This window comes from Lottia gigantea, assembly GCF_000327385.1.
Source record: "Lottia gigantea unplaced genomic scaffold LOTGIsca_1, whole genome shotgun sequence".
Lineage (NCBI taxonomy): Eukaryota > Metazoa > Mollusca > Gastropoda > Lottiidae > Lottia > Lottia gigantea.
The window spans coordinates 9,363,773-9,384,492 of record NW_008706746.1 but is presented as its reverse complement, the minus strand read 5'-3'; the positions used below and the strand labels follow the sequence as shown (position 1 = coordinate 9,384,492).

The window sequence follows — 20,720 nt, the reverse complement described above, 5'->3', positions numbered from 1 at the left end:
AGTAATGATACATACATTGATAGTGTTTAACTGTAGTTTGTAGTAGAGGTTAATAATGATACAGATATTGATAGTGTTTGACTGTAGCATGTAGTCTAGGTCAGTAATGATACAGATATTGACAGTGTCTGACTGTAGTATGTTGTCTAGGTCAGTAATAATATAGATATTGATAGTGTATGATTGTAGTATGTAGTCTAGGTCAGTAATGATACAGATATTGATAGTATTTGACTGTAGTATGTTGTCTAGGTCAGTAATAATACAGATATTGATAGTGTTTGACTGTAGTATGTAGTAGAGTTTAATAATGATACAGATATTGATAGTGTTTGACTGTAGTATGTAGTAGAGTTTAGTAATGATACAGATATTGATAGTGTCTGACTGTAGTACGTAGTCAAGGTCAGTAATAATACAGATATTGATAGTGTTTGATTGTAGTATGTAGTAGAGGTCAGTAATGATACATACATTAGAAATACACTAGAAATAGAACGCTTTTAAAAAAAACAAGGAAAATAACTAATTACATATTTTTCAACACTTTTAATGAGGTTTCTAAATGATTTTTATGAAGTTTTATGTAAATTTATGTAAATTTATCAATAATTGTGCCTTTTACATTTACTAGCTAAAGAACAAGTTATATTGTGTTAGGGTTCATCGTTCGGTGATAAACAATTTCACCAAGTTTTGTCCAAATCGTTAAGAATTGTGCCTTCTTGAGTATTTACAAGCTACAGACTGAACGCATTTCCATAACAATCAAAACATTGTAAATCTTATGATTTTTCATTCATAATAATCACTTATATGATAATATACTAATCAAATTAGATGCTCCGTAGGAAGATTTTGTTGTTTTCCTTGCAACAACAGTCCAAATATAAGAACAGTGTCGACAAATCTTACGATAATCATAGGCCGCCAAAATGCCTGAAAACCGATATTAAATATATGGCGGATATTTTCCTTCGTTAGGGATATTAAAATGCTTATTTTAGTGAGCTAACAATGTGAAATGCGCACAATATAATATTATATATATAATATAATTTATATTTTTGAAACTTAAAAAGTGTGATTTTTTGAAATATTAAATAAAATTGGATGAAATCCAACAAATGAAAAAAAAAAACCTGGTAAAATTTAAATACATGTACCACGTTTTTTCTCCATAGACTAACATGGTGACATTGGCCTAATTTAACAAGTTACCACGCCGTGGTATATAGCTGTAAGGGTACTTATGATTATTTACCACGCTTACCACGTTAGTGGTAAATAGCCACTGCCACTAGAAACTGGTGGCATTAATTGCTAGATAAAGTTACACTAAGCGAGCCGACGACTGAAAAATTTCAGTTCTCTTACTTTTTTAACCAAATCCGATACTTGCAAGTACCGGTCAGTCGAAACTGGGAATATATGTTTGGTGCTTTTGACGCTTTTTACATCTCTCAACTCTTAGTGACCATAGAATGTTATTGAAAAATCTTTCATCTAGCTTTTACATTGGTGTTTTATTTCAGGATATTCAACCAGACGAATGTTTTAGTCAGAGTACCCAACACATTCTTGATCCTCGGTGGAATTGTGTTTGTTCTTCAAGTTATTGGAATTATTTTGACGTTTCCACCACCAATGATTGACTATGTAAGAATTAAAACTGATTTCAAATAAACCTTTCAGATATACCAAAAACATATTGTTTGTTGCTGGCCTCTGACGAATGAAATGAATATTATTGGATTCTCCGAAAAGCATGTCGAGTTGAAAAACCCAATCGCGGAGTGTGTGTTCCAAGCTACTATAGTAGTTAAAGCACTAAACTTTCTCGGAGTAATTCCTGGTTTAATTTGTTGTGGTCAAGGTTGTCGCTCAAACTTTCTGTGTTCCTACAGAATATGCTTAATTTGGAGAGGTTGGAAACTTCAATAAACAATTTACATTTCAGGAAGATTTGGATTTAGTAACAAATTCGTCCAGGTACGTGGTCTATACTTTAACCCAACTGTAAAAACTGGAAGATGTGCAGAATTTGGATATTGCAGCATAGATTTTACACATTACAGGGTGCCCCGAACAGATGAGTCTTATTGAACTTAATCCCAGCGTGACGAGTATTTTCCGTAATACAATGGCGTATTTTCTAAAATAAAACTACCATGGGTGCTATAATATTACCTCAGAAACATTAAAGTTTATTCGACGTTTAAGGACAATTATAAAATTTCAATGCCATATTATAAACTCAATATTTCAGCCGTAAAGAAGCTGACAATAAGAAACCACTAGAGATAATAAAAGACCCAGGTGGAATATTATTGTGGTCTGTAACATTTCTTACTATACTAATATTTTGGGGTGTTCAGTTGATTTATAAGGTAGGCTTACGTTTGATGATCTATGTCTTTGTTCCATATTAAAAGTGTCTTTTCTATAGTTTTTATTTACATGAGAAGTTCATACTTCAATGGGCTCTCACTGCATAGAGATCACCAGTTGTGTGTGGTTGTGAATAAGAATAGCGGTCATAAGTTTCGAAAGCAAATTTCATAAAACTGCGTTGTGGGTTCCGTTTGGTACTCATGACCATGGTAAATGCTATGATGTAAAGGCACCTATATATAGAATAATTAAGATGAAGTCTATCCAAACCATTTACCAAAATCGAAGTCGTAGGTCACTAACTGACAAATATAAAATAAATTTTATATTGAGCAAATCAGACATCCAGTGCGAAGGAATTATCACAGCTAAAGCATCTTCAAATGTCACGGCCAATTGCGTACAATCCAATGAAATAGCTGCATTAAAAAAACTCACGTGGAACAAGAAAAGTGCCCAAAGGCGTCGAGGTATAAGACGAACCAAGAAGTCCCTCAATTACAACGTTATAAACTTTTTATACTACCAATACTACAGATCTAATGATCTTCGAAGGGAACTCACATGGGATATTCTGTCATCTACATCATACTTATCACCAAACCAAGCCCAGTTCAGCATATTATTGATGATGGAATATCTCACATTTTTTTCAGAATTTTGGTCAGACATTTATATCTGATGACCATTTTCTATCGGCGATTGGAACTTCAGGATGTGTTGTGTCGGCTGTTTATAGAGTTATTCTTTCACTGCTAGCAGATAAAATAGGGACGAAGGTAATAAACTAAATTCATAAAACATATTTCACATATTGAGCCGATTCTAAAAAAAATCCACGAGTTTCTGCATGTCTTGATCTCTTTTTATATTGTTAAGATACTGCTGCATATTTGGGTTGTAGGTCAGAATGTTGGAATTCTCACATGATGTCAAATACTTCGTTTTTTCTCATTTCGGTAGGTGTTTGACATCCCGGTCACTTTGCTTTCCCTGACAAACCCATGATTTTCTTGGGTAACCAAATGAAAAAAAGTATGCTGGAAACGTCCATCAAGACTAAACTAATCAATTCTGTTCTATTTCAGTTGATGTATTCAATAAACATGCTGCTGTGTTCTGTATTCCTCTTTACTTTGTATGAAATCCGCCATCTTGATAAAACCTGGTATTTTATTTGGATAACATTTCTATTTTGTGTAGTATCCATACCTTTTGTTCTTATTCCAAGTATGGTTCGCTTTATGTACGGTTCCGAACATTTTTCTGCTAACTTTGGACTTATTTGGTCTGGAACGGTGGGTATACTCATTATGTTGAGTTTTTGTAATTTGCAGAGTCTACATGGACTGATGGACCTTAACTATGGCCTTGTGAACTAAGAGGTTCTTATCTCAAGACCATTTCCTCTTTAAAAAAAAGTAATTTTGTCCTGATTCGTCTCAATTATTTGCCTTAACCTAGTTAAACGCCGGATTTTGTTTCCGAAAATTGCTATGGAGAGCCAATCGATCTCGATCAGCTGGTAAAACAAAGATGTTATCTGCCCAAGACGAAGTAAAATCGGCAATAATTTTATATTCCAGGGTATAGTCGGGTTTATTTTCCCATTAATTATTGGCTTATTGAAAGATATAGGCTGGGAGAATACAATTTTTATACTTGCTGGACTTTCTACTCTCGGTAAGCTCAATCTCTCATCAAAACTTTATCAAACATTAGGCAAACCCGAGCTAATATTCAAAATCTAATTGTTGCGGTACAACTACGATTAAATTGCATTTGCATATACAAAGAATTGACAAAAAAATGGATAGAAATTTTAGGACTAACATATCGACAGTGAAATGACAAACTTATTCTCTTGGGTGTTCTCGACAGATGATTTGATATCACCAGTGACACTCGATAATGATTTGAAGCTGAGGCAAAATGATGTTTAACGAACTCCATTTAATATTTCTTTTTGCAGGATTTGCGTGTTCGGGTTTACTCAGATTGCCTTGGCTGCCATTCAGAAATAAACCACACCCTCATCTAGACCTTAATTCAATGGACGACAAGAAGTAAGACAGTATGTCTGCTGTTCTGTAAGCAGTTCGGTGCAGGGCCTGGTCGTCTTTCAAGCAAATATATATATCGTTCAGCAAAGACGTTTCTCATATTTCAGTCTGATGTCAAAAGTTAATTCCCAACAAGGAAAACCGACATATCAGCGTAATAAAAGTGCCCTATCAATGAACGGATTCGTGAGTGACAAAACGCAGCAGTATATAAAATTTACAGTCGTTGTTACCAAATGGGTACAAAGTTAATCTATTGCGATTTAAAATGTTTTTATGTCGACTCAATATTCCCATTCCTATCAAGCATAGGCCTATTTGATTATATTATTTACTAACTTTAAATGCAAGCTGTCCTGTTTTTTTTCATATACATTCATAACTTTTGGTGAAGTTGGCATGAGGATTTATCGATATAAAAGCTGAAGGTATACCAAAGCAAATACTTCTTCCCTTTGTATATTATATTCGCTCATTGATTATGTTCCCTCGTGGAGGCGATGTACACTCTTAACCAATGAAAGAAAGATATCTTCTTGTTATTTAAAACATAATGTACGAGTTTTACTACCTCAGGAGGTTACTGAAGGTAAGGTATACCATGTTTAGAAACATGCAGGAAGGGTATGATTGTTACAAAGAACATGGAATTTAATAGCAATGTAACTATTTGACAACCTTTACTAGCAATGTCACTGAATCATTCAATACACTTTATCTTTTACTATCTCTATAGTATAAAATATAAACATTGTATAAATATATATAAAAGCTATGTACAGCGGCGTGTGTAGACATATAGCATCATTTTGATATCACAGCGACAAGAACATAAGCTAGTAGACAGACATATCCAGAGGAAGTACTTGGTTTCCCATCGTTTCGTTCTTTCATCTTCTTGGGCGTTGTAATTTCTGAAATACATTATACTTTGCATTATAAATTACTTACTCACTTACGATTCATATACTTCCTCGTGTGAAACATTCATTAGATGCTACAATTGTTTCGTCAATATGTTGTTTGGATTTCGTTTTGCGGCATGGGACTTGGTCCACATTGGATGATCATTTTCAAAAGTAAAACAAGTTTTAACAATTTGGGACAATTTGAACAATTTTGTAGCATTTCAATGCGCAATGGAAAGTTCAAGGCTACTTTTTCCACTACAACGTTTGAAATTGCAACATGAAGTTTGGGGTGATCACTTGAACAACTCATATCTCTGTGCTTACCAGTGTGATCAGAAGTGGTTGAATTGGTCAAGTTAGTAGAAGGTAAAGCCGTTGATCTGAAAGTTGATGGTGTATAGGTTGATGATGTATGAGTTGGTGATGATGCTGCTGTTGTAGAAGGCGATGATTCTATAAATAAATAATAAACCATATAAATAAACTGTGTAACCATCCTGTCCTATCTGCAGTACAGTTTCTAGATTTTGACATTCTTCGGACGAGATTTTTGATTGATGGAATCGTCTTATGATTAAATATAATAGATATAAATTAGCATAACCGGGCATGTAAATGCAAAGTGATATTGAAAAAACAGTAAAAGGCGTCCCTGCAACCCCCTAAAATTCGAACAAACAAAAAATTCGCGTTCAATCCGTTTTTGTTCACATCTACCCAACCCGATACCCCTTTGAGACTGAGTTTAAGAAAGTCCTCATGGCAGTATTATACATCATTAATATGAATGCAAAACGTTATTTTGCTATGTCATTACTTGCAAAATGCCAACAAAAAAAATACCAGAAAAGTTAAAAGTTTACCCTGAGGAATGTAGCAGTATTCTGTCCAGTTGCCTTGATATTTCAATGATAAATTTCTACTTAGCGAATCATAATCTAAGATTTCACAATCAGATCCTTGTGTAACTATACCAGCAGCTTCTAGTACTTTCATAAAACTACTGCAATTAAAAATGACAATTACGACACATAGGAGAAACATTAAAGGGAGAGAATCGATATCCGTTTGACCAATCGTACCTTAGTCTCAGAAACAGGAAACACTTTAGCTAAGCTAAACAATAATATGGTTCAAAGATCTCCATCGTACGGAGCCCCTAAGGCGCAATTGTAAACATATTTATTTATTATTTCGTTTAAACGAAATAATTATTTCGTTTAAACGAATAAATTATTTCGTTTTAACGAAATACCCTATGTTTATTTCGTTTAAACGAAATAATTATTTCGTTTTAACGAAATACCCTATGTTTATTTCGTTTAAACGAATTAATTTTTTCGTCTATTTCGTTTAAACGAAATAATTAACCCATCTTTTTATTTCGTTTAAACGAAATAATTAACCCATCTTTTTATTTCGTTTTAACGAAATAATAATTTATCTCGTTTAAACGAAATAACATTTCGTTTAAACGAAATAACTAATTCGTTTAATCGAAATAATTATTTCGTTTAAATAAATGGTGTTATTTCGTTTAAACGAATTAATTATTTCGTTTAAACGAAATAATTATTTCGTTTAAACGAAATAATAAATAAATATGTTTACAATTGCGCCTTAGGGGCTCCGTACCATCGAAATCCATGTGTGTAAGAATGTATATAAGGTAAGAATTATATAGAAATTGAAATTCCAAGTTCGAGATATTTTTTAATTCAATATGCAATTTTCGTAAATTTCTAGAACTTTTGAATACTATTTACATATAATACATTCAAGACCCAAATCAAACCTCGAAAATGGCGAACTTGTCCCTTTATATTAAATTATAGTATTTATCAAAATGGAAGACAGTCCAACCAGTGGGTACTCAGGATCTGATCTTGATGTTCAGCGATATAGTATATGTGCCGAAACCCTATTTTCAATAAAAATTATAATTTCTATACATTTCCTCATACAAGTGATGTTTGAATATGATTCATTATCCCTGCGAACTGCATCCTACACCTTGACTTCAATAGCCCGTTCAGTAACAGGACCACCATTCAACCAGCCAAGAGTCTCTATATTTATTCTATTTCCCGATGTGAATAAATCGAACTTACTGGCACCACCAACGTCCGTCTGATAATTTCATCACGAATTCCACTTCTTCGACCACAAATATCTTTTTATACTCTTCCAGAAATCGGTCACATGTTGTATATAAAGAACCATTAGCTCCTATAAACAAGATTATCAGACACAGTTAGTGTATATCACAAAGACAAGAAGGGATAGACGATAGATACTATGCAACCATACGTATAACTGGTATAACGGCTACGGAGTGTTCAAACCGCACCTCCAGTCCTCATACTTCATTCAATGGTGTGAGAGCACCTTTACCTAAAGAGTAAGATGGTGGATTTATTTCAATGATTCTTGAATGATTCAGAGCTGGAAATGGTAAAGTTATATGTGTAAAATACAAAACTAGATAATTATTGAGAATACCCTACACTATGCACTATTTCATTTCTGTATGAAATTTCATTGGAAAAGAAATCTCCATTCGTAAAGAATACGATGCATGAAGTAAAGGGTTGGAAATCACTTTAACTAAGAAGGCCGGCGATGAGTTTTTTTATTCCCGGTTCCCATACAATGAAACCACAGAATGTGAAGAAACTGGACATTGGAGACCGTAGAAGCAAAGAATAGGACAAATGAATCCAAACTTTACCTGAGCATAGACTGAAAGCCATTCTATTTAAGTCTTTATAACTTGGTGGGCTGCCAATACCTTGTGTGTTTTTACACTCAATATTTACTTCGGTTTCACTTCTACATTCTAAATAATCGAGAATGTACCTGAGACAAAAGGCAGAAAAGCAAAGTTATATTTACTTGTGATCTCATTTGTCTCATGGTCTTTGTCACTTCGGGCCACACCTCTGATTTCGGTCCCCTCTTCAAGCATGTTCTAGATACGCCTCTGCTATATCTGGAGGAAAATTGATGAAATTGCTTGAAATGGTAAACATGTTTTACCAAAACAGACGAAATTGAATTTAGAGATATATTTCAGAATAGAAAGTCTCCCTTACCCACAATTCTCCTTTGGAGTTGCCATTCCTAAACCGTGATTCAAAAATGGCTGTGAACATTCTAAAACTGCATCCAATTCTAAAACATTAACGGACAGTGGTCTTTTTAGATTTATATGATTACTATAAGAGTCAGTAAAGAATTTGTCTACTAGCAACCGTTTAACACTGAAGAAGGGGTAGCGGAAGAAGTAAAATGATGCTGAGTAAGGTTCGTGTTGCTAGCATATTAATGTGCCTATGTGCAGGTGTGTGTGTGGAGGGAGGTTGTTTTACATTTTTCAGGGGATTAGAGTAACGGGAAAGTATTCGCAATCCTCCCACCCCCCTTCCGAAAATTTTGTTTTGTTTTTTGTTGACAAATTTATGTTGGAATATAACAATAAACATTTTCGTCTTACCATCTGGTTTCAAGCCCTCAGAATTCGACCAGTCACAGTTCTCACAAATATATTCCTCCGTTTCGTTCAGTTCTTGACCACAATCAATATCTGTTCCACCAGTCTTAGTCTTTAAACAGTAATGGTACTCGATTTTAGATCTAAAAAGTAGAATCATTACTCCTTTGATAAATTTTACTATAAATAACGGTGAAAAATTATCCGAAAATAACGTGAACCTTATATTCCGAAACATCTCCATCTATACCAGCCTTTAATATCTATTTTGACAGTTGTCGATAGAAGTAGGGTAAGTAAATCTAGGACCTGTATTATGGGAATTTTTCACACCTCCAAAAGTGTGTTCTTTTTAACATATAATGTTAATTATTGTTGGGCACCTCCGTTGCTTTGATAGTCGTTAGAACTAGTTGATCTCGTCAAATTAGCTATCAGAGACTTGAATAGGGGCAGGTGATTCGGTCTAGTGAAGATGCAACAGCACTTCATGTAAAAAAAATACTTACTTGCATGTTTCATCTTGGGTCGAGCAGGAAACATTGCAAGACTGATAGTCGTTAGAACTAGTTGATCTCGTTAGATCAATATTCAGGAAACACAACACTATGGAATCTGAAAAAGAATGGAAAAATGCCACAGAAGGTTCGATTTTCAAGTTATGGTTCATTTTGGTGCGACATAAGATAAAGTTTAAAAAGTATATGCGCAACGAAAATCATTTATATATTTAACTAGTTGGACTTAATAGGTGCCATGATTAAAAAACAGTCTCGTTATACCATGAAATTGTGACAATTCTCTGGGATAAGCCAACCTATATCTTTCTATCGAAGGGTAAGATAAAGATGACAACTTACACAAGATTAATAGGCGTATCATATTCTCATTCTTTCATATCATCCTTAAATGATGTTTTGAACAATACCTGTAACTAAAATAAGGAAATGGTTATCAGGTAACACTCGCCCATCTCTTATATCAATATAGGCTCATATTACTACAATAATTCTTTGCGAAAAAATTGTGATTGAGCTAGGCCATGCTGACCATTTGGTGCACATAGGATGTTGGGCGGACTGTATCAATCAGTGAATAGAGTGATCATTTGGCAACTCTCGACAGTTAAGCTGAATCTGCAAAAAGTTGGAAAGCGGGGACACTTAAATCTTATATTCGCACTATTATGTATCTGCTGTACCCCCCTAAAAAGGTAAGAGTTGTAGTCACTATCATATACGTCAATATAATGTATAATGGTTTCTGCGCTGCTGACTCTATCTTTGTCAGGTTGATACAATGAGGGCACAGGCCCAAACTTAGAGGACTGAAAATATTTTCCCGGGAATAATCATCGTTTATGTAATCGATTGGATGTATTGGAAAATTTCCAGCGTCTGCTGTTTAGTCGGAAAGCTCCATAAATTTAAAAATGTTTGTAGTCTAATGTATATCCACTTTAATAGAAAGTGAATTATATTTTCACCTGAACAAGTAGAGCGAGTAAATTGCGTAATAACATCGATGCGTAGTTCAAAAAATTGAACAATCGTCATCACTACAATGTTTTTATGCCCCAACTAAGAAATATTTCGAGGTAGATCAAGGGTAAATTCAAGAAACATGAAAAAAAGTACTAAGTATATATAAATAAAGGGTAAACATGAATTGAAAACAAAATATAGAACAGGGTGCAACTAGGGCGTGTCTTCAATGATATTAAACATGTTATGTGAACTTATACTCTTCATTGCAACTTGACGTCAAATCAATCCATCTTCGAAATCAATCAATATGTAATTCTTACCTTCAATCAAGATTCAACTAAATACATTAAGTATTCCTTCCACGTTCTTTCATCAATGATAACTGATAACTACTCTGCATAATTTACAAAGTTTACAAATATCTATTCTTAAAACTCAACAGACCATTCACTATTAGGCCTACTTAAAGGGGTTGCAAAGATGTTTTCTCAATTTTTCATGTGTATCGGGGACACTGGTAGCATCAATTTCACCATTCCAATTTTCAATCCCATGTCTGTGATTCCTGAAATTCCACTAAAAATAACCTTTTTAAGACGTCACTAATCGCGAAGGGCCTTATGTGGCAAAGCAAATTTAGCGATTTCTGACATCATCAAAAACTTATTTTGTAGAATAGCAGTAACCACAAACGTCTGATTGAAAATTGGAATGGTGCAAATTGATAAACAGTGTCCCCATACACATAAAATCTAAAAAAAACCTCTTTACAATCCCTTTAATATCATTGAATAGTACATGTTACATAGTGATAAAACAGATGCAGGGAGCATGACGCCCTGTTTTTGAAAGTAAACAATATCATAACAAAATATCCTCTTTCAATTTCAGAATTTGATTAATCATCTCATAAACGGATGATGTTGTCTATCTATTTCCCTTTTATCCAACTTGTTATATTAACCATAAGATGTCATTGTAGAGATGTTCTGCACAACATAACCCTTATTGATGTTTAAAGATTTCAAGATTGCCTTTTGATGAATAAACCTTTTCATTGTAATGAATAAGTACCACTCACTTATACACATTTATAAAGGGCCTACAAAAATTTACACTTCCTCGGAATATTAGTCATCATTTAAGAAGATTTTATGTCTGTGTTCATTTGACATTTGTCAATAAATAAATTGAAAAAGCAACAAAATTGTCAGATATAAGTTTTTAATTCATCCTCAATGCTATTTACAAATAAATAAAAAAATATCACAATATAACATGGATGGAATAACAGATTAATGATGGGTTCTCTGATTAATCTTCCAATAACAGATACAGGCTAAACCCATGGTCTTGATACATGTAATGGATACAAAATAATTATTATGACAGTCTTGGAAATAAGGATAAACAATAATATTATTTTTATTTATTTATGTATTTATTTAGTTATTAATTAAAATTAAATCTAACTTTCGTTCCCATCTTATTTATTAGTTTTTATTTCTAATATAGCCACATCACTTAATTTGCCTAAAATATTGGAGTTCGAGACTAGCATTACACTCTACCATCAAGAAGTAGCCTATCCCATATAAGCCATTTCCAATGAATGAAAACCTAATAAAGTTTTGAATTTGTAATGCTTGAGGACATTAATTCTTCAAATACCAATATTTTGAGAGAATTGACAAATTCTATATTCTACAATTATAATGTCTGAAATTAGAGACGTGGGAGACACTGTGTAAATTTATATCCATATTTGGTAAACCAGCTTTAAGCAAATTATTTGCAAACAAATTAAGCTTAGTGCTACAGTCCAGCAGACATATGTGTATATCTGATTTAACAAATTAAGTTAGGTGCCAATGAAAATTAAAATAGTTTAACACATGTTATTTCTATATTGAAAAAAATAAAAATGAACTTGATTATGTTTGTGAATATTACCAGATCTGCACAATTATTTTGCTGAGCAATAATAGTGGCTTCAACCTTCAGGTATGTTACATACAAATAATTGAGCTGCATTTATACAAATTAAAGAGATATATAATAATAAACTACTAATCTCTACATCTAAACGAGAAGATAAACCACAAATCTAAAGTTTTGGTTGACAGCTGATAATAAATACATATTCAAATTCACTCATTTATTGTAGATGAATCATAAAGAGTTTACTGAACAGTGATAAAAGTTGTAGTTTATAACCACAGTTATGAGTTAATCTGAGGCCAAATGACACAAATAATATCAAGTCAGATATTGCCTTAAGACAAAGTCCTTTAAAATAAATTTTTAAATTATGAAGTTAAATTTCTTATGAAAAAACAATCATTGAGAACCTTCTTTAGAATCAATTTATATTCCTGGGTTATTTATTTTTTTTTTTTAGAAATATGATGTGTTGTATATAAAAATCATAGATAATGTTAGTCATTTTTAATGTATCTTAAGATGACATTGGGTGGAAATAAAAATGAACAGAAACTGACAATAAAGTTGTCAATGTACAGCTGTTCCATTAACTGTGATCTTATATACAGCACAGAAATGATCATAACCAGATTCTATCACCACTCTTAAGTTCTGAGCTTTAACATTTCCAAATGAAAAATCTTCTATTTGAGGAGCAGAATCTGATGACTGGAATTCTGAAACGAAAAATGAAATAAATTTACAGTAATTGCAGTTTTGTGGTTCACATCAGACTTTTTATTATGCTCTTACAGAGTTTTATTTGCATCTGAATCCTTCAAGAAACTCCACACAACTAGCCAATTGGCCCATGATCAGTTGACTTTAAAATTAAAATCCCATATGCATATACATGTATACACATCACTATATAAGACATGTTATATTGAAACAGATCAAACAAACAATAAGTATAAAACATACCTTTTTGTTCAATTGTTTTAAAATTCTGAGAATCATCTGAATTTACTTCTAATTTTATGTCACGAACTGAAAAGAACATTACTTTCTTTAAAATCTATTTATTAACTCAACTAATCTCCCTTACTTCTATTTGTATAAGCTTACATCTTCTTTGTGAAAGTGCAGTGGCGGAGCCAGGTTTGCATCTGAGGGGGGCTCGAAATATCTGAGATTGCCCAAATTGCTAACCTAGTTATGAGATTTTTGCTTTTGAGGCTACGAGGGTGTGGCTAGTGCCACCTCTGCCCCACTTTTGGCTCTGCCACTGGAAAAGTGCTTTAGGAAGTAGACTGGTCTCATAGGGCCGACTTTCAACAATTAAGTGATTATGCCGATCAAATGATTACTTATGAAGATTTGATGATTTGGCTACTAATGATGATTTAATGATCGTGTCAGTTTACTATTACCATACTTACTATTATAACATGTTATTGAAACGGAGTTGATATTAACTAAAGATGTAAATCGTATGACAAATTCTTGAGGATATAAACCACAGGTTGCCCAGAATGTTTCATCTTTCCTAAAAAATAAGAATTAATCAACAGGCATAATACTTAATAGCACAATGACATAAATGACAACGACTTTAATTTGATAGTTTGTTCATGATGGATTTTAAGATGAGGCACTAGATCTACTTTATACTTTATCTAATTACATAATAGTGATTAAGTCTACCTTAGAGCAGGAATATAAGCCTAAGTGACTAACGTCTGTTGTAGTTTGCGATATCAGCATCCGCTGGTAGCGAACGTTAACTTGTCGTCTACCAACCAACATCTGCTGTAGTCAGAATGATAATTTGTAGACTAAAATCATAGCTTAGAATTCATTATCAGGGTGATTGTTCTCAATCAAATCCCTTATTCCTATTATTATGTAGGCTATAAATTATAATAATTATAATCTTTGTTAAGTTTGGAAAACCAAGACACTATTTTAAAAGCCTCGACAAGGCCCTATTTCGGAGTATATTTACCCATCAATCATATGTTCCGGTGGATATTTATCATCACTTGATGTAGCTAGAATAATCTGAGCACCAGCTTCCGAAAGTGCAAGGTCAAACATCCTTATACTGTTAGAAAAGCAAAAATATCAATTGTTGTCAAGTGTCTGCTAAAAAATGCTGGGCAGTGCGCATGAGTAACTAGAGTAAACATTGTAACTTCCGTTTCCTGTGTATAATTTTTCCGCGAAATTTCAAACGCGGAAAACTGAGTAGTTTTTCATTTTTTATCGCAAATGTAATTTGAAACATTGTTTTCAATACAAGAGACTGTGTCCAATTGAATCAAATCATTTAGAATTGGTGTCAGATGAAAAGCAGCTACACACCTCAATAGAAGAAAGCCATTTATATTTAATTTATGACATATCAATTTTCAACCAAACCCTCAGATTGTGATGTGTTTTTGTGTGTAATAAATGATGATATTGTTAACTAATAGAATATGAAGTTTCACTGGTTAACGCTTTTTTTCTGAGAAAATTCATTGGCAGGCCTTATTATTTAAGTGAATTTGATGAAAAGCTTCAAAACAGTAGCCTACTGATAATTCTTAAAAAACATTGTGACTTGTGTTAATGAAAATATAAAAACACAATAGATCTAAGTAGAAAGTGTTTTTCTTTTCGATGTTGATTTATAAAAATTTATGCATTTATCAAAGCAAAGTCATTCTAAGTTTACAATACACTTTTAAAGCTTTTAAATTATTAAAAATAAATAAGATAAAATTGGCAATAAACGATATACTGATTAAAATTGCTCAGTCAATAACAATACATATTCTTGATCAGGTTTAAATTGTTACTGCATGTATATTCAGTGTCATGTTAGAACAAGAAGGTACACCCACATTTCTATGGCTGGCTGCCCTCATAATGATGAGATTTTTATATCTGAGACACTAGTCAAGCTATCCTTGCTCTTTGCTTTGGAAACATAGACATTTAGGCAACATGAAATGAGTTTTAGCGGAACAACGAGTCCATCTTTTTTACTTGTATCTTTTTTTTAAATCTTTGTAGATGAATTAATGTGGCACACTCAAGTAGTAGGCCTGTCCTGTAGCTGATAAAATGAAGAAGATTAAAACAAATAACGTCTCAATTAACTCTGATGCAGTCGATGAAGACCATTCCAATATCCAACAACTCCAAAGCCCATGTTCATTGTCTGACATCTGTATATATTACATAGCTTTAAATATCAATTTGGTTGATTCATTATTTGGATTTCCTGATATTGTGGGAATCAAAATCTTCCAAAAAACTGAAGAATTAGGAAAGTTTAAATTGTCATCTCCAGAATCGCAGGCTGCATTAAGACTATTCTGTGACTCGTATGAAGGCGATGTTTTATCAAGTTTATCTGTGTGTAACAACCATCTGTGTTTAAATAATTATTACGACCAGATATTAGTGTTTCAATATTTAAAACAGTTAGATATATCTGGTAATGGTATTGGAGATGATCATGATATTCTACATCATATATCTAATCTGGATAGGTAATTACTAGATTTCTCTCTTCTGTTTGTTGAGTCTGCTTAATATGCTGTGATCGGTATCCAGTTTAAACAGTACCGGTAACACGTCAAAACGGTAGCAAAATTTAATAGTCAAAACGTTAACATCTCTGCCAAAATCGGTAACAGAAATTTGGTTTTGACTATCAAAATTTGTTACCGTTTGGAGGTGTTACCGTTTTAACTGGTATTCCTGCTAATCTACATTATTCAAAGATAACTTTCAGATGCTTATTATCTCTCCAAAGTCCTATAATTACAGTTTACATTCCTCCTTCCTCCTTCCTCCTTACAATGATGCCTTTATGAACGCGTGAGGTTACAACAATGTCAGAAGTATCCATACATTTTGTGATTGGTTGTGTAAGTGTACATGACTAATATGGTACATGTATTTGTGTTGAAAGTATGATGTAATGTTAAATCAACCTAATGTATATTTCAGATTAGAGACATTATGTTTAAGAAATAATGGTTTGAGTGATGATGGGATCAGAAAGCTAACCTCACCTATCAGGATGTTAAAGAAGGGGCCTCTAGAATTACTTCATCTTGGCTTGTCAGGTAATATAATTGGTATTAGTGAGTCAGATGCCTTTATCTTAGTGGTTTTTAGATCTGATTCTTAAATGGAATAAATTGTAGAATAGTAAAAAATATACATGTACTTGTGAATAATGAGTTCTTCACTTACTCTGAAAGAACTGAAAAGTGTTCTTGAAACTTAAACATGATCTGCATAAAGGATCAACCTACTCAGCAATTAAATTGTTACCATCATTTCTGTTTTTAAAGATGTATGAGATCTATAGTTAAATTTGTTGAATGTAGGATTGAAACCCTACCTTTATATATTTCTGTTTTTGTAGAGAATTCTAGTATTTCATCATCAGTTTTAAGATATTTAAAATGTTTCCAATTCCTAGAGATTTTAGATGTTTCAAACACATCAGTTAGAGAGGTAAGTTTTCAGTTCTTTTCTTAATAATTGACAGAGGAGCTGTCTATATTGGTTTAGACCCTTTGACCAAGGTGTTGTAGTTTTCAGTGCGTTTTGTACCATACCATTTATGTCTAATTGTCCAGCTTTATACTTGTCCTTTGCTTGGCTTGATATATTTAAACAATGAAGACCTGTTTACAAGGATTTTCAACATACTTTTGACCAAAATTTATGCCTAAATTTCAATTTCTTCCCAAAATCAAATTAAATTAAAATACACCTTCTAAATACACTGTGTTCGCTCTGCTAAAAGCTCTTGATAATTTGTTGTTTTCAGACTAGAGTAAGAGAAACATTAAAATCAATGAATCTAGTCTTGTATAAGGAAGATGATATACCAGATGTATTTACTATTAAAAATAAAGGGTGGACAACTCTTACTGTAGAAACATGGAAACAACTCACATTACAACCACCTGATAAACCAAGTAAATTGTTCAACAGAAACTTCTGTAAGTATGTTTGTTTTGCATCAGGAGTTGGTTATCAGAACTAGTGCTGTATTGGTGAACTGGTCCAAATTGATGAAAAAGTTAAAGTAACATGAACCCATACCGCAATATATATTTGCATCTTATTGTAGCTTGATTGGCAAAAAAACAGTACAGCTGACAAATAATCAGAATTGACGTGGTTGATAGGACAAGATAAGTTTCAACAAAATAAACAATATTTTGGTTGTCATTGTATCAATTCTAACATATGGCATCAAAATGTCAAATTCGAGTAATAAAGATATTTTTTCAGACCAAAGGACTCTTAAACCTGAGAAAGCATCATCAGTTTCAGATATTAAACCTAGGAAGACATCCAGATTGATATTTGTCAAGTCAACACAAGTCACAGATTGTGATATTCCTGTAGAAACTGTCCATAAATCACCTTTAAAGTCATTAGATATAGAAAACTATGAACTGAAAGAGATGTATGGCAATGTTAAAACTAAAACTAGTAAGGTTACATTGTCAGATCTAATGGATTCTTGGTGATGCAGGGTGTTTGGCTGTAGGTATATAGTTGGATATATTATATATGAAATGAATGGATTCTTACTTCCTACACCTGATTAGGCTAATGAAGATGGGCAATGCCATGCAGTTCGTGAGACATTTTGCCAGGACAGTGGCATTAGCCTAAATGCATTCCAACCCTCAAGGCATCTTTAACGTGCACAGCTTGATATGTGATAGATTACCAAGTTTTGTGATGAATACTTGAACAACACATGTACTGAATGGAGTTCTTAATCATATTAATGTCATGATGCTGGTCCCACTGACCCCAGCCGCCATTTGTAAGCCATATGTAATATTTTCAGTGGTATTAAAGCTATCATCTGTAAGTAGTCTCAACCTTCAAGGCAGATAAATATTGACATCTGTTGAAGCTAAAAACTCAGAGCAATTTGAAGTTGAAAACATGTTGAAGCTGGCTTCAAGTCTAAACAGAAACACTGAACAAAAACAGTTTATTTCATGCAACAGAAATAACAACAAAATAACTTGATTAAAACATTCAATTTGTTATCAATATCAACTTTTATATAAACTGTTTGTATTATGAAGCATATTATTCCAATAGCTTTAAATTTCATACTTAATAATTGCCTCTATCACCCACTCACTCTTGTCTACTGCAGGTTTGATGAACGATCTTGTCATAGAAAGGAATAGTCTGGGCATCAGAGGCTAATTTATTATCAATTTATTTATTATCCAATTTCAATTTTTAATCCATTCCTTAAATTATTAATTAATGCCATAATAAATTAACCTCTAATTTCCTAATGAACTATTATTCTGAATTTAAGGTAACAAATGTGGACAGTATTATATTGATTAGATATGTCATAAAGATAAATCATGAAAGCTATAAGACTAATCAATTAATTCACAGAATTCATTTATAGCACACTAATATGGGTGAGAAAACTGAATTTTGTATACACCTTAAACTTCAACATAGTATTAATTGAACCTGAAATGGGATATTGTTTTGTGCCTTAGATCATGTAATATAATTTTTATGTATGATTTCTAATTTCATAATCAAATAACTAGTTAATAGCAATTGAAATCTTAATGTAAAATAAAGCAGGAAAGGGAAATTGTTTAATTTGAAATTTTGTCAAACTTATGTTAATATTCAATAACTACATGTGTTTCAGAGAAGAATTACTTGATTGATTTGAGATGATATTTTATTTAATTTAATTTGTTCAATTCATCTAAAGAGATTCTAGTGGGTTACCAATCCACTAAGAAATTTAAGATATTATATCAGACAAATATCAGAAGTTGTATCTTGGTTTATAGTTATATCTTATCCTCACAAGATGTGATCAATGCCTGAAATGAAACAAGGATTTCAATATAAATACCATAAATAAATATATCAAATAAATCAGTTATGTGGACTAGAATGAATGGAATGTTGAGTTGACAAACCTCATTGATAAGCATAAGCAATCTGACGACAGAAACTGCCATCGTACCACAATTGGTCTCCTGCCTGGCATAAAGTGCTGATGAGATAATGTAATTATCTTCTGCATAAGATGAGCTTTAGTCGCTTCAACATAGCAGAAAATTTATCAATTGAGGTACATTTACGTTCTGTGGTCCAACTGGCAAAACATTTGTAAGAAAAATGTTTAACTATTATATTCATAAATGCGCACATTGATAATATCTTGCACACAGAAACTCAATGAAAGTCAGAAAAATGAAGAGTCATAAGACTGTCCTACAACTCTTCTACCCTATATCAAACCTGGACCTATTGGAGTCTGACTGCCTTCTCTTTGGGGATCTTGATCGTGACCGTGAATAAGATGAACTTCGTCTCCGCTTGTGATGTCTGTCTCTTGATTTCGACCTTGACCTGAAAAATGAGTTTTTTCTTATCAGCTCATGACACTAGGTGTAGCAAATTTTGTAAATATTCAACCTATACAGAAAAACATTGGCCATGTTTCTCCAAAATCGTACGATTTAATTTTGTCGCAATTTTAATTTGTATCATATTGAATTGAAACAAACTTTATGCATATATTTTTTGAGAAACAAGGTCCTGGTTTTAACAATATTTCAATCAGAAGATTTAAGTAATAAGGTAAGGAATTAACTTAAAAATACTGCAAGAGGTAACAAAAGACCAACACCCAAAATTGGTTGGAAGTTGATAGCGACCTTTGACTTGTACCCATTACCAGTTACCTTGACCTAGAGTAACTCCTCCTCCTCCTGGGACTAGACGACCTTGAGCTTGAAGAAGAACTTGAATAAGATCGGGAACTTGATCTGGATGATTTCTTGGTGTTATTGGTACTTTTCTGTTCAGATTTCGACTTTGACTCATTCTCACTGTCATCACTTAATGCATATTTAGATAGATCAGCATCTTCCTGAAATATGAATCACAAACATATCATAATACAAATAATTTCAGTTTTTAAATGCAGCATTAAAGCCCACTTGTTGGAACATTTAAACAGAGATCACTTTGTCAGTTATAACAGGCTGGTATAGCAAATTTCCATTATCCATCATATATTTTCAACAACAAATATCAGATTAACTTCAAAGATAGACATTTTTCATCATATAATAGCCTTTATCTCTTGAGTTCAAGTCCAAATCATTACTGAATTTAAGCTTACTTAAGCACAGATGGGAGACATGTTTGCAAAATGCTGATATTTATCCATGTACCATTTAAGAGAGTCCACAGAGTAAGTAATATTTTTCATCAGGTGTATTTATTGCTATGTTAAATAATTTTATATTGGTCAAAAGTAAGATGTTCCCTTACATCATCATCTGATTCCAACTGATATTTTGACACATCTCCATCCTCATCATCTTCTTCATCATCATCATCA

At 32.7% G+C, this 20,720-nt stretch overlaps 5 protein-coding genes across 5 annotated transcripts; 2 read left to right on the top strand and 3 right to left on the bottom strand.

Moving 5' to 3' along the window:
* Window positions 1–208: 208 nt before the first annotated feature.
* LOTGIDRAFT_152580 (hypothetical protein) lies at window positions 209–4,464 on the top strand (the record flags this gene model as incomplete). Its single annotated transcript, XM_009046007.1, has 7 exons — window positions 209–252; window positions 1,536–1,659; window positions 1,961–1,992; window positions 2,270–2,390; window positions 3,051–3,173; window positions 3,981–4,077; window positions 4,367–4,464. The coding sequence occupies 7 exons, from the start codon at window positions 209–211 to the stop codon at window positions 4,462–4,464; spliced, it is 639 nt and encodes a 212-aa protein (XP_009044255.1).
* A 658-nt stretch (window positions 4,465–5,122) lies between these two features.
* LOTGIDRAFT_228174 (hypothetical protein) lies at window positions 5,123–10,726 on the bottom strand. Its single transcript, XM_009046006.1, has 10 exons — window positions 10,669–10,726; window positions 9,722–9,795; window positions 9,371–9,476; window positions 8,865–9,004; window positions 8,464–8,542; window positions 8,100–8,227; window positions 7,480–7,597; window positions 6,232–6,371; window positions 5,693–5,821; window positions 5,123–5,371 (listed from the first exon to the last, which is right to left on the bottom strand). Exons 2-10 carry the CDS (start codon window positions 9,741–9,743, stop codon window positions 5,262–5,264), a joined length of 972 nt encoding a protein of 323 aa, XP_009044254.1. The 5' UTR covers window positions 9,744–9,795; window positions 10,669–10,726; the 3' UTR covers window positions 5,123–5,261.
* Window positions 10,727–11,559: 833 nt separating this feature from the next.
* On the bottom strand, window positions 11,560–14,427 carry LOTGIDRAFT_208671 (hypothetical protein). Its single transcript, XM_009046005.1, has 4 exons — window positions 14,280–14,427; window positions 13,714–13,820; window positions 13,256–13,321; window positions 11,560–13,008 (listed from the first exon to the last, which is right to left on the bottom strand). The coding sequence occupies exons 1-4, from the start codon at window positions 14,369–14,371 to the stop codon at window positions 12,860–12,862; spliced, it is 414 nt and encodes a 137-aa protein (XP_009044253.1). The 5' UTR covers window positions 14,372–14,427; the 3' UTR covers window positions 11,560–12,859.
* Window positions 14,428–15,385: 958 nt separating this feature from the next.
* On the top strand, window positions 15,386–17,826 carry LOTGIDRAFT_152577 (hypothetical protein; the record flags this gene model as incomplete). The annotated part of the gene is made up of 5 exons (XM_009046004.1): window positions 15,386–15,816; window positions 16,280–16,398; window positions 16,704–16,795; window positions 17,115–17,289; window positions 17,585–17,826. 5 exons carry the CDS (start codon window positions 15,386–15,388, stop codon window positions 17,824–17,826), a joined length of 1,059 nt encoding a protein of 352 aa, XP_009044252.1.
* Window positions 17,827–19,152: 1,326 nt separating this feature from the next.
* On the bottom strand, window positions 19,153–20,209 carry LOTGIDRAFT_152576 (hypothetical protein; the record flags this gene model as incomplete). The annotated part of the gene is made up of 4 exons (XM_009046003.1): window positions 19,153–19,185; window positions 19,285–19,361; window positions 19,610–19,720; window positions 20,056–20,209. 4 exons carry the CDS (start codon window positions 20,207–20,209, stop codon window positions 19,153–19,155), a joined length of 375 nt encoding a protein of 124 aa, XP_009044251.1.
* Window positions 20,210–20,720: the final 511 nt, after the last annotated feature.